This window comes from Electrona antarctica, assembly GCF_951216825.1.
Source record: "Electrona antarctica genome assembly, chromosome: 19".
NCBI classification, from domain to species: Eukaryota; Metazoa; Chordata; class Actinopteri; order Myctophiformes; family Myctophidae; genus Electrona; species Electrona antarctica.
The window spans coordinates 18349369-18366287 of record NC_136800.1 but is presented as its reverse complement, the minus strand read 5'-3'; the positions used below and the strand labels follow the sequence as shown (position 1 = coordinate 18366287).

General features: G+C 44.1%; 1 protein-coding gene across 1 annotated transcript in view; it reads left to right on the top strand.

Moving 5' to 3' along the window:
• gpr158b (G protein-coupled receptor 158b) overlaps positions 1–16919 on the top strand; it is a gene marked incomplete at its 5' end in the record, with an annotated part of 101186 nt that overhangs the window by 26564 nt on the left and 57703 nt on the right. The window contains one exon of the mRNA XM_079529172.1: positions 13303–13405. Within this exon, the coding sequence (XP_079385298.1) occupies positions 13303–13405 (103 nt within the window). The remainder of the gene's footprint in view (positions 1–13302; positions 13406–16919) is intronic.

The window sequence follows — 16919 nt, the reverse complement described above, 5'->3', positions numbered from 1 at the left end:
GGGATGGGGCTGAGGCTCTTTGATATCATGTTCCCTAAGCACCATGCCAACAGGGATGTCTCACTTGGTCAGGTGGTTACTGGTTAGCCACTCTTGTAATGTTGTTAGCTCATTTTCACAGTAATGTTTACAGAGCCGTGCTGAGCCACGTTGTCTGGCTGATAAATCTATCAATACGAGACTGACTTTGCAGTTTGCACTACAACAAACAAAAGGGAGATACAGTAGGAGCTAATCTCAACCACATTGACAGACTATAAAATTACAGTAAGCCTCAGTCCATAAAAACGTCCAATTATTAAAGGTGAGAATAGTGGGAGTACCACTGACCTGTGAGTGTTGTACATTTTACTCAAAGGCATTTATTCCATGCAGGACTAATGTTTTGACATCACATAAGGTATTCTTCATAGTCAATACAAAGCTTTTAAACAAAAGATATTCAATACAATATATAGAGGTATATAGTGTGGGGACACTATATTTACTGTGTTTGCGTGCATGCTTGTGTGTCTGCCTGTCTTTCTGCTTCCTACTCGTTGACTATTTACAGTAGATGCTAGCTTAGGTGCTGCATATCAGTGCTGTCTTAGCTCTCGATTTCCTTGTCTTCTTATAGCATGTTGTTGAGGTATTTTGGTGGTTTGACCTTGTTACATAAAATGTCCATGGAAAAACTAAACTCTCTAGAGTGAGTGAGCTGGTTATGTCTCCTTCTTTTCCTTTTTGCTGTTCCCTTCAGGGGTCGCCATACCGAATCCTCTGCCTCCCTCTCACCCTGTCCGCTGCCTCCTCTTCTTGCACACCAACTAACTTCATTTCCTCTTTCACTACATCCATAAATCTTCTCTTTTGGTCTTCCTCTAGACCTCCTGCCTGGCAGTTCCAACCTCAGCATCCTTCTACCGATAAACTCACTATCCCTCCTCTGTACATGTCCAAACCATCTCAGTCTGGCCCCTGGCTTTATGGCAAACTTTCAAAATACTTCGTTTTTAAGTTTAGATAAAATAGGTGCTACCCTGGAGAGTTTACCTGATCAGGCCCGAACGGAATACGCGGCCGCGGTGTTCCGATGAAAACGACGCAGAATTTCCGCGGAAATTTAACACGTTCATGTTGTAGTTTACTTTACCCAGGCCAGCATAATATTAACCAGTGGACGCACCCGCCCCTCCCTCCTCCCCTCATTCTCTACTGCTGACTAATATGTTGGAGGCTCTGGACGAGAATATTTAATATAACTTTATCAAAACTTCAAAAGCTGTCGGAAGTCCTGTCTGATTTACTGCAGAGGAGCCGACTGCTGAGTGACACGCGTCTTCGTCGTCATTCAATAACTTTTATTCGGATGGGGGCCGCGGGGGGTGTTGTTTCTTGTTTGCCAACACACAATGGATTACCTAACAGAAATTTCGAGCGTCTGAAGCAACAGGAGTGCGAGTGATTTGGGTAAGTAGCATTTACATTTAGGCTACTATTGTAGCTTAGCTGGTTTGGTTAACATGCTGAACTAAATCTAAAAAAATTGGGCAGCGTTGCTGCGTTTCGATCGCTCCGAGAGGCGAGAGAGAGCTGAGAGAGAGAGAAAGTGTGTGTGTTTGGAGAGACTGCATGCGATGTGCGTGCGAGAGAGAGCGAAAGTGTGTGTGTGTGTGTGTGTGTATTTGGAGAGAGCGTGCGTGCGAGAGAGTGAGTGAGTGAGTGCATGCGTGCGTGCGTGTGTGTGTGTGTGAGAGAGAATATGAAATATTTTTAGATAGTATTACTCAAAATGTTAATGTAACACATCTGTTTACAGTTACACGGTACACCTTTTTTTAATTCCTATTTATATTCATATTTATTTGTACATAGATTGTTTTCTTGATTGTCTCGTTTCACTTTTGCTTTGGCAATGTAAACATATGTTTTCTCATGCCAGGCAATAAAGCTAATTTGATTTGAATTGAATTGAATTGAGAGAAAACCTTTAGCTGAGAGAGATGAAGCAGGAGCCAGGGACCCCATATCAAATTGTGTTGCAGATTCAACTTTTTAATATAGCTTGCCCACTCTGTTTTGGTGCCTAGCTTGCCCTGGTGCCCAGTCTGCCCTCCTTTCCCTAGTGCCCACTCTGTTTTGGTGCCTAGCTTTCCCTGGTGCCCAGTCTGCCCACCTTTCCCTAGTGCCCACTCTGTTTTGGTGCCCACCTTTCCCTAGTGCCCACTCTGTTTTGGTGCCCACCTATCCCTGCTGCCCACCTATCCCTGGTGCCCAGTCTGCCCACCTTTCCCTAGTGCCCACTCTGTTTTGGTGCCCACCTATCCCTAGTGCCCAGTCTGCCCACCGTTTCCTAGTGCCCACTCTGTTTTGGTGCCCTAGTGCCCTAGACAGCACCATGTCAAACAGTGCAGTGTTGTGTTGGATTCATGTTCAGTATTTTTAGACACCCACTTAGTCACACTGTCACAGCATGAGGCATCATTTGGGAACTTGTAGATCTGCTATTTTCACTTCAACTAATGTTACCCTCAGAATAGGGATGCTAGGGTTTTAACACATTGTCTTTGTTTTGCAGTACGATCTAGGACTGAAACCCTGGCTGCCTGCCTCTCCAAGACCCATGTACTGCTGAGAGGAAGAAGTTTGTGTTGGATTTTATAAAGGCTCTGGTTGAGGCAGATATTCCTCTTGAGGAAGCCCCCAAGCTGGCCCCTGGCTATCTGGCTGGCTGATTGACTGACTGACTGACTGACTGACTGACTGACTGACTAGCTGGCTATAACTGACTGGCTAACTGACTGGCTGGCTGGTTAACGGACTGAGTGGCTGGCTGGCTGGCTAATGGACTGACTGGCTGGCTGACTGACTGACTGGCTAACGGACTGGCTGACTGACAGACTGACTGACTGGCTGGCTTTTTGGCTGGCTGGCTAATGGACTGCTGGCTGGCTGGCTTGTATGTTCATGGACCCATTGTAATTTAATTTCACATTTGTTATTTGAATTGTACTAAAGGATGTTCATGAAGGAGTGAATTATTATTGAATAAAAATGGATGAAGTCGAACATTTGACTAATAGATCTTAATTACTTTGTTGTGGTACTTTAAGGTTTATTTCGCATATTTAGAGTTATTTTTGCTCTAAACACATTGATTATAGTCCTGGATAACTGTCTAAAACCTTAAAAGGAAAAAAAAACACTCCGCAGAATCCCGCAGATTTTCCTCCGGAGTCACCGCAGAAAAACAGAAAAAAACCCGCAGATTCCGTTTGGCCTTACTGATCAGTGATCAGCCCCAGATAAGTCACTTTAACAAGTCCAGTGGATTTAATGAACGCTGAGATTTCCATTAAAATGTAAATTTTCAACAGGAGAGAGATGTGGTGTGAAACATCATGAGCTGCATTGACCAGGTCTATAGACCCATTTTCTGATAGTAAATGTAATAATGTTTATCAGTGGGTGCAGCACTGGTGGAGGCAAAACATGACCTGAACACTGTAGAGTAGACATTCAATAAATACATGCATCGCTGCTTATCAAATTAGTTAGCTTGTTATTGTCGACCGTGGCCTGTAGTGATATTGACCCGTAACCCACAAGTTGACCCGTGGGTTGGGCGGGTATGTTAATGAGGCAATTATTGCGGATGCAGGTCGGGCAGGTCAATAACAGCCACAATAATATCTGTGGAATGGTTCGGGTTCGGATCGGGTTTGGTTATTAATTAAAACTATTCTTTCTGGTCGGTTCATGGCGGGTCAGGTAGGGTCAGGTTTTAAAAAATCCTGATGTACACTGGGCTAAGTGAGGACCACAAGGTCGACCCCTATTGCCCTTTAGGTGTGATTTATAGAGAAGCCTTGAACTCTTTGAACTGTCAGGAATACGTTAAATGAAAAGTGGAATAAAAAGACCCCACTATGTAAAAAATAGGGCAGCAATCACAAATTACTTTCTCACTTTTTGGGTGGCGCCGCTTCTGATTAATGTGATCCATCAAAGTGCATGTCAAACATCCTTTTCATAGCCTTTTCATGGCTTCTGATGAAAAACGAGGCTTGCCTTGGGACCGTTTAAAATCCCGGCCACGTGAGTGTCTGTTGGTGTGCCGCCGTGTGTACGTGCCTAGTGCCTAGTAATTATGTTTGGAATGACAGCCGGTGAGTAGTTTTGGAGCAGGTGTGCACACGAGGTCCCATGCATGTGACCCCAGACGTGCTGCAGTTTACGAACTCAGGGGGAAATGCTTTCATGGTCCTCTGTCAATCTGCATGACAAGCATATCATTATTTTCTGAGATTTCTGATACTTCACTCTCACCACCGTCCTGCAGCATATCACATCCATATTTTGCACTTTTTGAATGGTGCAACCACTCCTATAGACAGCTATGTGTGTCCCTGGCTGGCTGTGTCCCTGACTGGCTGTGTCCGAGCACGAAAATAGCGTTTGGTTGGTTTTCACAACCAACTGTCACTGTTTCGGTGCCTAACACACACACACACACACACACACACACACACACATATTAACTGTATACAGGTATATGATGATTTCGGGTGTGACAGTACAGTACAGTGACGGTAGACCCCCACATGGTAACTGTGTGGAACTGGGCCCCCTGGGCGCGTTCCTGGAGGTCTGGATGTTCTGGGGACCCCCACACGGTAACTCTGTCATTTCTCGACCGTTTCGGACGCGGGGCGGCTCGTCAGAACCGGGCCGGCACCCTGGGCACGTTCATGTGGGTCTGGAACTTCCAGGGACCCCCACACGGAGTTGCACCACTCCCTTTCTTTTTACAACCTGGCCCAAGGTCAAGCTGTCTAGATAGAACGTTTGTTTCTATATCTGTACAACAGTGATTTCTGTTCTAATTAGGCTTTCTGTTCAAGAAGAGTACGTTACTACAAAAGCAGGTGTTACATAAAGGTGCATATCTCCAGAATGGAAGATGGTAAAATAAAAATAAAATAAAAAAGATTAGAGTGGACAAGTTACGCTTTCTTTTGAGGTATGCTGTGTGATTCTCGCTATAAGAGAACATTTACTGTCGGCTTAGGAAAAGTTTGTTCGTCCAATGCTATCATGTAGCAGCGAGGGCCATGCAGTTAATTAGAATGGTCAGCAAGCTAAGTGTTAAAAACCTCTAAACATTTTTTTTTCTCAGAAATTGTGAAATAAACAATCTACTGTACAAACTCACAAGCGCCACGATGGAACCCATTGTGAGCTTGTAGATTGGCTATTTTTTTATTTTGTACTATTTTTGAAATAGTGCTTTTTTCCACCACCCTCAATTATTTTTTCCTGAAATGATACCTCTGTGCATGTGTGTGTGTGTGTGTGTGTGTGTGTGTGTGTGTGTGTGTGTGTGTGTGTGTGTGTGTGTGTGTGTGTGTGTGTGTGTGTCCGTCCGTCTGTGTACAGCTAATCTCTGGCACTGTTAACCCGGTCGATGCCAAATTTTGCACACACACTCCCTAGATGCCAAACGATGAACCTCTGCCCCAAATTTTCCAGAACGGCCTGTTATAGCGCCACCAGGAGGCCGACTTTTGTAAAACACATTTTTGGATATTACTCCTCCAGATTCTGTCCAAAAATCCCGCAAATTGTTGCACAGTATCTCTATAGACGGATCTGTCCGATATTTCTTATTCCATCCTAATTGGCTAACATTGGCTTTAAAAGATTGGCCGGTTTTGAACAAAAAGCCTCAAATCATGAACGCAGCGTGCAATCTACGTGAAATCTTTCACAGACTTTCCTACTAGGCTGAGGAATATATCCCACCCTTTTCACATTGGCCTGTTATAGCGCCACCAACAGGTGGATTTTTGCAAAACACATTTTTGGAAAAAATGCCTCAAATCATCCAATTGCCATCCAAGGCGTAAGAAGAAATGGCAACCTTTTCACATTGGCCTATTATAGCGCCACCAGGAGGCCACAACCTTACCTGCCCTGGTGGAGACCTGTGCTCTGAGGGGCACTCTATCTAGTTGTCTATCACTCTAGCACTAAACGCGTTAACGCGGTTGAAATTCACCCAAACACCTGCTTGTAGAAAAAAAATCACACCCGTGTGAACTGAGTGGTGTAAGGTTTTATATAGCATGATCAGCTGTGGTCTGACGTAATGTCTGACGTAATGAAATAAGGTAAGGTATTATGTAGCCTGATCAGCTCTGATCTGACGTAATGAAATCACACCCGGATGTGATTTCACAACTGGCTTTTTCTGTGCAGAGAAAATGACCATGGTTGCTACGGTCATCCAGTTCACCCGGGTGTGATTTAATTACGTCAGAAATTATTTTGAACATAGCAACCATGCTCATTTTTTTCTGCACACAAAAGCCAGTTGTAGGAGTGGTTTACACCACTCAAAAACGTGGGCAGGGAAACAGTGATGTCACTGAGCATCATGAAGGTACTGAATGACCCACCTCAGACATCAGCAACATGAAGGTACTGAATGACCCACCTCAGACATCAGCAACATGAAGGTACTGAATGACCCACCTCAGACATCAGCAACATGAAGGTACTGAATGACCCACCTCAGACATCAGCATCATGAAGGTACTGAATGACCCACCTCAGACATCAGCAACATGAAGGTACTGAATGACCCACCTCAGACATCAGCAACATGAAGGTACTGAATGACCCACCTCAGACATCATGAAGGTACTGAATGACCCACCTCAGACATCAGCAACATGAAGGTACTGAATGACCCACCTCAGACATCATGAAGGTACTGAATGACCCACCTCAGACATCAGTACTGAATGACCCACCTCAGACACAGTGATGTCACTGAGCATCATGAAGGTACTGAATGACCCACCTCAGACATCAGCATCATGAAGGTACTGAATGACCCACCTCAGACATCAGCATCATGAAGGTACTGAATGACCCACCTCAGACACAGTGATGTCACTGAGCATCATGAAGGTACTGAATGACCCACCTCAGACATCAGCATCATGAAGGTACTGAATGACCCACCTCAGACATCAGCATCATGAAGGTACTGAATGACCCACCTCAGACATCAGCATCATGAAGGTACTGAATGACCCACCTCAGACATCATGAAGGTACTGAATGACCCACCTCAGACATCATGAAGGTACTGAATGACCCACCTCAGACATCATGAAGGTACTGAATGACCCACCTCAGACATCATGAAGGTACTGAATGACCTACCTCAGACATCATGAAGGTACTGAATGACCCACCTCAGACATCAGCATCATGAAGGTACTGAATGACCCACCTCAGACATCATGAAGGTACTGAATGACCCACCTCAGACATCATGAAGGTACTGAATGACCCACCTCAGACATCATGAAGGTACTGAATGACCCACCTCAGACATCATGAAGGTACTGAATGACCTACCTCAGACATCATGAAGGTACTGAATGACCCACCTCAGACATCATGAAGGTACTGAATGACCCACCTCAGACATCAGCATCATGAAGGTACTGAATGACCCACCTCAGACATCAGCATCATGAAGGTACTGAATGACCCACCTCAGACACAGTGATGTCACTGAGCATCATGAAGGTACTGAATGACCCACCTCAGACACAGTGATGTCACTGAGCATCATGAAGGTACTGAATGACCCACCTCAGACATCAGCATCATGAAGGTACTGAATGACCCACCTCAGACATCAGCATCATGAAGGTACTGAATGACCCACCTCAGACATCAGTGATGTCACTGAGCATCATGAAGGTACTGAATGACCCACCTCAGACATCAGCAACATTATGAAAATTACAAAAATATAATTGTCCAGGTGAAAATCACCAGGGTTTAGTGTTCTAGGGTTATAAAATGTTGCCATTCTACAATTTACAATTTAGGCACTTAATCCAGAGCGATTTACAACCAGTAAGACGCCCTGAGGTGGCGGCAGACTGCTGAGCGAGCGCTTGCGCTTTGGCATGGGGGGTCAGATCAACATATGGAATGAATTCTGTACTGGCCATATATGGAGTGTGTCTTGAGTGTACAGGGTTTGATGAGGTCAGATCAACATATGGAATGTCAGAACAGGAAGGACCGGTCGGGAAGAATCAACATATGGAATGTCAGAACAGGTCAGCTCCATATATGGAGATCTAAGGGTTTGAGGTTTGAGGTCAGATGTAGAATTGCTGGCCGGCTCCATATATGTAGATCTAGGTGATGATCCAGTCTTCTCCATGTATGGTTATCCAGGGTTAGATGAGGTCAGTGTCGTGATCTTCATATGGCCATATATGGTGGTGTGACGTGTCACGAGGAGTGACCATATATGGATATATATGGTCGCACTATATATATGGCCATATATATACAATCCCTGATTAGATTGGCCGAGCGCCGCCACCAAAAATTCACAATCCCTGATTGGCAGCCAAAAACAGTACTTGTGCTCTGCTCGCGCAAGTAACAAGCATTATATTTCATCCCTTGTGTTCCTGGTTATATATTATCATGTCTCTCCTTCCACTTTACATTAGCAGGAAATACTAACAAAAGCTGCTGGTGGGTGTTGCGTATATGCTTCTGTGCGTGAATATATACATATCTGAGAGAATATAGTATGCAATATGCAATGTGTGAGTGCATTTATTCAAGCCAAGTGGGAGGCTGGCACGTTCTATTTTCCCCAATGCTACGATGCAGGGAGGTATTAATATGCTGTCCTTGTATGCTCTCTCTCTGTCTTCTCTCTGTCTTTTCTCTCTCTCTCCCTCTCTCTCTCTCTCTGTATGCTTCCTTCTCTGTCTCTCATGTCATTTAATCCTGCTGTTCTCTCTACAGTATATGTAGAAAGTCTGATTCTGTCTCCCTAGAATGTCTGTGACACCTGCTCCTTTTGCTGAGGTGGAGATATTCTGGCCCAGACTGGCCTTTCTACAAAAGGAAATCCACTTTTACCGTGCACAGTCACCTGTTGCCACAGTGCTAGATGAGATTTGTCCCAGGTTCAGCTCACCTTATCTCAGCTTTGTGGTTGATTATGTGGATGGCAGACAGAGACACTGCCTCACAGTTGGTCGTGTAACCTCAGATGTGTGGGTGTTCTGTTCTCAAATTATGAAACCCACTACTCTCTTCAAAATAATGGCCGCACATCACAATACTCTCTCTCCAATCTCCGTCCAAGCAAAGCGAGAGTGATTTATTGCTTTGTTCTTGACATCTATTTTCACTTCAAATTATGTCTGCCACAAGGGGCTTTATTATTATTTTATTGACTGTAGTGTGAACGTAGTATTATACCTCCTGCATTCCCCTCAACAATTCTGCACATGGTATTGAGTAGTTTCCCCATCTTCCTTTTACATCATTAGACCGAAATGACATTCCGCAGACATTTTGCAGAACTGATCCAACAGATTTTTTGGGTGAAGATGCCTGCTGTGACGGCCTACTTGCCGTAAAACAGCTGGAGTATCAGAAATGACAAAAACATCACTTCATATCCAGTGACTGCTACTGAAATTATTCAAATTCACAAGGTTTAAAAAGATGCTGTCTCCACAGAGCTAGTACAGTTCAACATCCCAGAGGCAATGTACTCTACTCTACTCTAAGTATGCAGCACTATGAACTATTTATGAAAATTCATGTCAAATTTATTGCAGTTCTATTTCTGGATTTTTTTTTTTGGCTCTGGAGTTTACACACTTGTGTGTGCGTGTGTGTGGCACTACGTGCGTGCGTGCATCTGTGTGTGTGTTTATTGTAAAAGCTCCATTGGTACCAACACGGATGAAATGTTTAGAATGTAGACCATTAAAATGTAACGCCTCATTCCCTTCTACTTTCTTCTTAGCTGTGTAGCATTTGATTTGTCCATCTGGCAGGGGATCACTACTGCCCCTTCCTGCGGTATATCGCACCTTGCAGGTGCATACATTTCACATAACATTCAAAGAACGTGCAGTAGATGATTAAATTAACACAGTCCATGTCCGTCTGTATCCTTCCTTATCCAACTTCTGCCCAGGACATGGTCATTTGAACGCGACAATATTTCCATCTCGTTCAATCTCCTATTAGGACTTTCATTTTGGAACGTAACAGCATGCATGGCAAGGCTTGTGTTATGTGTGACATCAATCCAGAGCTCTAGTCATCCTATATAAGGTGTGAAGATGCCTTTACACTCCCACTTCGTACCTCTGCCACCAGAGAGAACATTTGATTAGGAGGCAGAGTGAGAGACATACTGTATACATGTAGCGAGATACAGAGAGCATATACGGACATATCTTCCAGGCCCATCAGACCTACAACCCCATCAGGTCCATGTCTAGCGCCCTGACCAGGTCCATGTCTAGTGCCCTGACCAGGTCCATGTCTAGCGCCCTGACCAGGTCCATGTCTAGCGCCCTGACCAGGTCCATGTCTAGCGCCCTGACCAGGTCCATGTCTAGCGCCCTGACCAGGTCCATGTCTAGTGCCCTGACCAGGTCCATGTCTAGCGCCCTGACCAGGTCCATGTCTAGCGCCCTGACCAAGTCCATGTCTAGCGCCCTGACCAGGTCCATGTCTAGCGCCCTGACCAAGTCCATGTCTAGTGCCCTGACCAAGTCCATGTCTAGCGCCCTGACCAAGTCCATGTCTAGCGCCCTGACCAGGTCCATGTCTAGCGCCCTGACCAGGTCCATGTCTAGCGCCCTGACCAGGTCCATGTCTAGCGCCCTGACCAGGTCCATGTCTAGCGCCCTGACCAGGTCCATGTCTAGCGCCCTGACCAAGTCCATGTCTAGCGCCCTGACCAAGTCCATGTCTGGCGCCCTGACCAAGTCCATGTCTAGCTACCTGACCAAGTCGACTAAACCAAACATTCACAGAGGGGGCAGAAGGAGCCCTCCATTCACACATAATACGTTTACGACCCATCATTAGCACTGTTTGAGCCCACGCAGCATCATAGGCTGTCAGGTCGTCAAGGGAACTGGGATCACCTAGAATGCACACATTTGGGGAGAATGGGATCTCACATCCCAAGATACGCTCAATGTGATTGAGAATCTCCCCCCAATAATCACGTATTAAAGGGCAGTCCCACAGCATGTGCATGAGAGTGCCCTCCTCCTCCTGGCACTTCCAGCATGTGGAGCAGCCTCGCAATTGTCCTCACCCTTTATTAGCCAACAGCCAACCTGATCACCCCCAACGGACACTGTTCTAGTATTATCAATTATAAGAATAATCAGACTCTAATCAGACTACTCTAATGAGTATCACAATTTGCCGGTGAGCATAGACCTCAATAATTATGGCTTAAGTGGTTAAGAAAATATTCCCTATCTTTTTAAGGGGTGCTATCTCCTTCTATAAACAACTTTTGTCCCCCACACATCTCAAGATTTGCCATTGACCACGGTAAGAGAATTCCGGTCAAATGTCCACTAAATTTAGTCCCCGCCCGTCTCAGGTTTTGCCATGAGGATGAACGTAGAAATGACGACAGAATTCTGCTAAATATGACGTAAAACAAACATCAAAACATTAAAGTTTATTTTTGGTATTCAAAAGAAACCCGGTCGCAATAACTAACCAATCAGGAAGTAGACAGGCAAATCGACCAATGACAAAGCTTCTAGGAAAATCTTTGAATGCAGATTGCGGCCCCTAGATGTGTCACAGAGACTAAACTCTTTTTGGGAGTGTTCTACCCATTCAAATGTTGACATATTATTGCTTATAGCAACTTTAAATGCCATTGACATTGAAGGGAAAAATTTCATCATATGTAAACGAACAAATCAGCTAACCAATCACAGGCAACAGGCATTCTGATTGGCCAATGGCCAGTATGAGATGATGCATGATGATGTATGATGTTTTTTTTTAAAACATTGTATCATCATGGTTAAATGATAATAACATGAATTGACGTACGATAACAAGAGCGCCCCTCATTTTTTTCTACAATTCAAACCCTGCTTATGTCTACAGTATTTGGCTTACTTTTCACTTGACAACCGTTAATTAGCATTGCCAGCCTCTTTATACTAAAAGTGCAACATGCAACCACTGAAACTATAATGTTAGGTCGTTTGATGTGTGTGTTCTGAGCCTTTTTCAGCTGCATTGATAAATGACCTGTCTCTGTCTGTCTGCAGCAAGGGGGCAGGCAGGCTTTCCAACGTTGAAGCTCTGGGTCCTAGTGGCAGGAGGAGGGACTACAGGCGGACCCGTGCATTCATGACCGGGAAACCCCGTGCAGCTGGGCTTTAACATTGAGCGCTCGGTTGCACTTCCGCATTTGACCACCAAAAGTTGGTGGTCAAATGCGGAAATAGACGTTCTGAGACGGTACTTCCGGCAGTCTTCCGGGTGCTTCAAAACGCCACTGAGCAACTTCCACTGACATGAATAGCTGGGGGGGCGGAGCTTCGCGCCAGTTCAGTCTCTATTATATATATACTCTATGGTCTGCAGAGAGGGAAGTTTTAGTGAAGTTTTTTTTGAGTGGTGTAAACCACTCCTACGACTGGCTTTGTTAGTTTACGTGTCTGTCTGTCTGTGCTCAAAAAATTAGCATGGTTGCTACGGTCACCCAGTTCACCCGGGTGTGATTTCATTACGTCAGACATTACGTCAGACCACAGCTGATCAGGCTATATAGGACCTTACACCATTCAGTTCACACGGGTGTGATTTTTTAAAAGATGTTTGGCTCTTGGTTGAGCTCACGTCTTTAGGATGTAATACTTAGAAGGTAAGGATGTTCACTGTGCACGTTTTCCGTTGGTCTCATTGTGCACTCTCTTAACTGTCACTGTTGCCACGACAACGGAAAGCAACGCGATGTCATGGCAGTGACATCCCCATGACTATAAATAAAAGCCTAGGTTGAGTTAGGGCCGGAGTAAGAAAGTGATTCATAGCGAGTAATATCAATAACATCAAACTACTACTACTACTACTAATACTACTACTACTCATAGAAAGTCTTTATTGCCATGTGTATAATATGCAACATGATTTCATTTGTTGAACACATGCAAGTGCCATTCAACTATAAATGAACACTATATTAAGGCTAGTTTATACTTTTTTGTACAAGTGTTGAACATTACCGACCTACAAGCTCGCACCGCGTTGGTCAGCTATTATCAATTGTCACTATTGTCAAGTGAGACTATCATATGGTGAAGAATGGATTAAGCATTATTCTTTGTTTCTCTCTCTCTCTCTCTCTCTCTCTCTCTCTCTCTCCCTCTCTCTCTCTCTGTTTCTTTCTCCCTCGGCTTCCAGTGCACTCCTATCGGCGGACATGGCTTTGTGTTGGACAAGTACAAGTGCCAATGTAGAAGGGGCTTCTATCATCCAAGCCGACTGGCCCTCAATGGTTTCACAAGTAGGTGTCAAGTATGTTCTCTGCGATGTACAAACTGCCATTGCTGCTGTTGGAGAAAAGCCTTGCATGTCCAACAGAACCATTGTTGCATGGAGTTTCAACTAGTATATATAATTATATATCTTCTATATTTATATACTTTACTACATCATTTTTTCTCCTTTGTCACCTGTTGAGATATTTTCTTGGAGAGCAGATTTCAGTTTTTGCTGCTGAATAATACTTCTAGATTCTGCTGTGTAGGTTCATCCTCAGCCTGGCTGGAAACAAGTTCTTGAGCTTAGCCCAGATACCCTGGGTAAATATAGTAATCATTTCATTTCATTTCATCATTTAAAGAGAGCTCTGAAAATCACTGTGCTCCATTGTCACTGGAAACTCAAGGTTTTACAATTATAGCAGTGATGTGTTATGCTAACTGGAGTTTATTTTATTTATTTTTTATTTTACCCGCTAGTGAGGAGCCCCCACTGGGAGGATATACAGAGAGCTTTTGTCCTACTCCTCCTGCTAAACATTCCCGCCATGTGACAAATCTCACGTCCTACTCCACCTGGCTTCCCTCCAATGAACACGGGCCAGTTGTGTTCGTATAAATGCTCAGCCAAGCCAGATGCATGCGGTGGATTCAAACCCCTAGATCAGTTGTCCTCAACCTGTGTGTCGAAAAACGTTACCCCCCAGTGCCCCCCCCCCCCCCCCCCCCAACCACAAGTGGTTTTGTTAGATCTGTTGTGAGAAGAAAAACCCACACCTCAGTGGAATTACCTCCGATAATGCCTTAGTCATGCTTTAATGAACCACCGGTTCATTGTTGCTGTTGTCCCCTCCAGCAACATGCTTATCTCTCTTGCTTTCACTCTCCACTTTATACACATATCGTATACAGTATATCCAAATGTGGCCTGATTTGCATACCAATCTCATTAGACTCAGAAACAGATGCTGTGCTGAATGTTCTCTCGAAACAATTCTATGGCCTTTGTTTGTATTGTTTTCCTTTATTTGTTTTATTTTTCTATTTTTAATCAAGCTGCTTTTATGTTTTTTTTGGCCATGTCTCTGGCAATCAAGCTTTTGAAATTTCATGGGATTTCTAGTAGGGATGTCCGATATTATCGGCCTCCCGATATTTTCGGCCAATATATGCATAAAAAAGTAATATTGGAAAATATCGGTATCAGTAAAAAAAAAAAAAAAGAGAAAAGAGAAAAAATAAAAACCTTTTTTGTCTTTTTCTTTTTTAAAGGAGTTTTTTAAGGAGTCCTTACTGTATGGTGTGTGTGATATGAAATGTGAACCTACCATAATCACAGTAATATTCCACAGAAATATTCCACATATTCAAGGGCTTTTGGAGAGAAATGAGACTTGAGTCTTGAAGCTTAGGTCACTTTCACATTTTAGCACTGCAGAGGGCAAGTGTGTGTGTGTGTGTGTGTGTGTGTGTGTGTGTGTGTGTGTGTGTGTGTGTGTGTGTGTGTGTGTGTGCGTGCGTGCGTGCGTGCGTGCGTGCGTGCGTGCGTGCGTGCGTGCGTGCGTGCGTGCGTGCGTGCGTCTGTGCACCTGGCCCTTGTTGATGGTTGTTAAGGAGGCAGATCTCATGCATCAAGGCAATTATGCTTCTACATTGGCAAATAGGCCACAACATCTAACAATTAGTCGACTTTTGGAATGGCTGAAATTAAACAAAAGTAAAAAATGGGTGGGGGGTGCGCTTATCATTGAGGTCAATGAGGGGTGATTTGGGAGCCCAAAACTATGCTTGGCAAACCACGCCCCTGCTGTACAAAATAAATGGTACAAAATTAACATAACTAAATTACATTAATAATTCATACATTCTCCCCAACGCATTCCCATAGCAAATGATAACTGAACTAGAAAAAGTGCCCTTCTGGGCACAGGTCTCCACCAGGAGGATAGGAGTGTGAGTGTGATGTTTGGCAAAATGTTTAGGAGCAATATAAACGTGTGTGTGCGTGTGCGCGTGCGTACATGCGTGCGTGTGTGTGACGTGGCTTGGCCTGTTGTAGCGCCACCATGAGGCTGATTTGAAAACTGTCAAGTGTCAAGTGGCATTTCTTCCAAAGCCTAGTGGGAATATGCATGCACAGTTTCACCACAATCGGACGCTGCGTTGAGTAGTTGTGGCGATTTGTACAAAACGGGTACAAAGCGGGCTACTCCTGAAAAGTTTAGAAGCTAATCGTAGCCAATGAGGGTGGATTATGAGAAATCAAACAAACCCGTCTTGATCACATGACTATGGAGAGCATGTGTACCGATTTGCGTGAAATTTGGATACAATCTGAAGGAGTAATATTAGAAAATGTGTTTTACATATGTCGGCCTCCTGGTGGCGCTATAAAGAGCAGATGTGAAAAATTCCAGGCAAAGGTTTTTCCTTGGCCTCTAGGGAGTTGGCATACAAAGTTATCCACAGATCCGTGCAGTTAGAGGTAAAAACTCTTTTCTGCCAGTTATAGCGCCACCATGAGGCTGAGTTGAAAATGTTCATGTGGCATTTCTTCCTCGGCCTAGTGGGAATGTGCGTGCACAATTTCACGGAAATCACACGATGTGTTCATGATTTGCAGCATTTTGTTTGAAACTGAGCACTCCTGCTTGCTTTGGAAGCCAATCTTAGCCAATCAGGATGGAGTCTGAGAAATCTGAAAGACCCGTTTCGTTGAATGGCTCTAGAGAGACTGTGTACCAATTTGCGTGATGTTTGGACAAAATCTGTAGGTGTACTGTCCAAAAACTTGTTTTGCACAAAGCGGCCTCCTGGTGGCGCTATAACAGGCCGTTCTGGAAATTTTGGGGCAGAGGTTCATCGTTGGCATCCAGGGAGTGTGTGTGAAAAATTTGGCATCGACGGGTTAACGGTGCCGGAGATTAGCTGATCACAGACGGACGGACGGACGGACGGACGGACGGACACACACGGACGGACGGACGGACGGACGGACGGACGGACGGAGTGCAAAACATACTCTCTCCCCATGCCTTCGGCCTGGTGGAGACAATAATAGAACAATAGAACAACAATAACTGAGATTGTGCACCCCAAAGCATGCTGGGAAGTTTGTTCCCTGACAATATATTCAACAGTTATTGCACTCCTATGAGCAACTCTTGTTCATAATAAAAAACTTTATTATTCTATAATGCACTCATACCATATTGTGTTCTATTATAGTTTGCTAATGCTTTTATTATTATGTATTCTATCATTGTATTATTATTTGAGTAATCACAGATGTACGTTTGACTTTTTGAACACATGTCTTTATTATATAAATGTATGAAGGCAGTTGTTTCTCAATAGTTGTAGTAAGTAATGTAATCAACTTTGAAAATGGGTTTTAATTATCGAGTAACCTAAAAGTAATCGAAAAGTATTCTAACAAGTTACTTTTCTCAGTGGGTAATCACTGAGAAAAAAAACCATAACAGGATTATTTTTAATGGCAGTGATCCAGTAACCTCACAAGTTACTTTAGAAAGT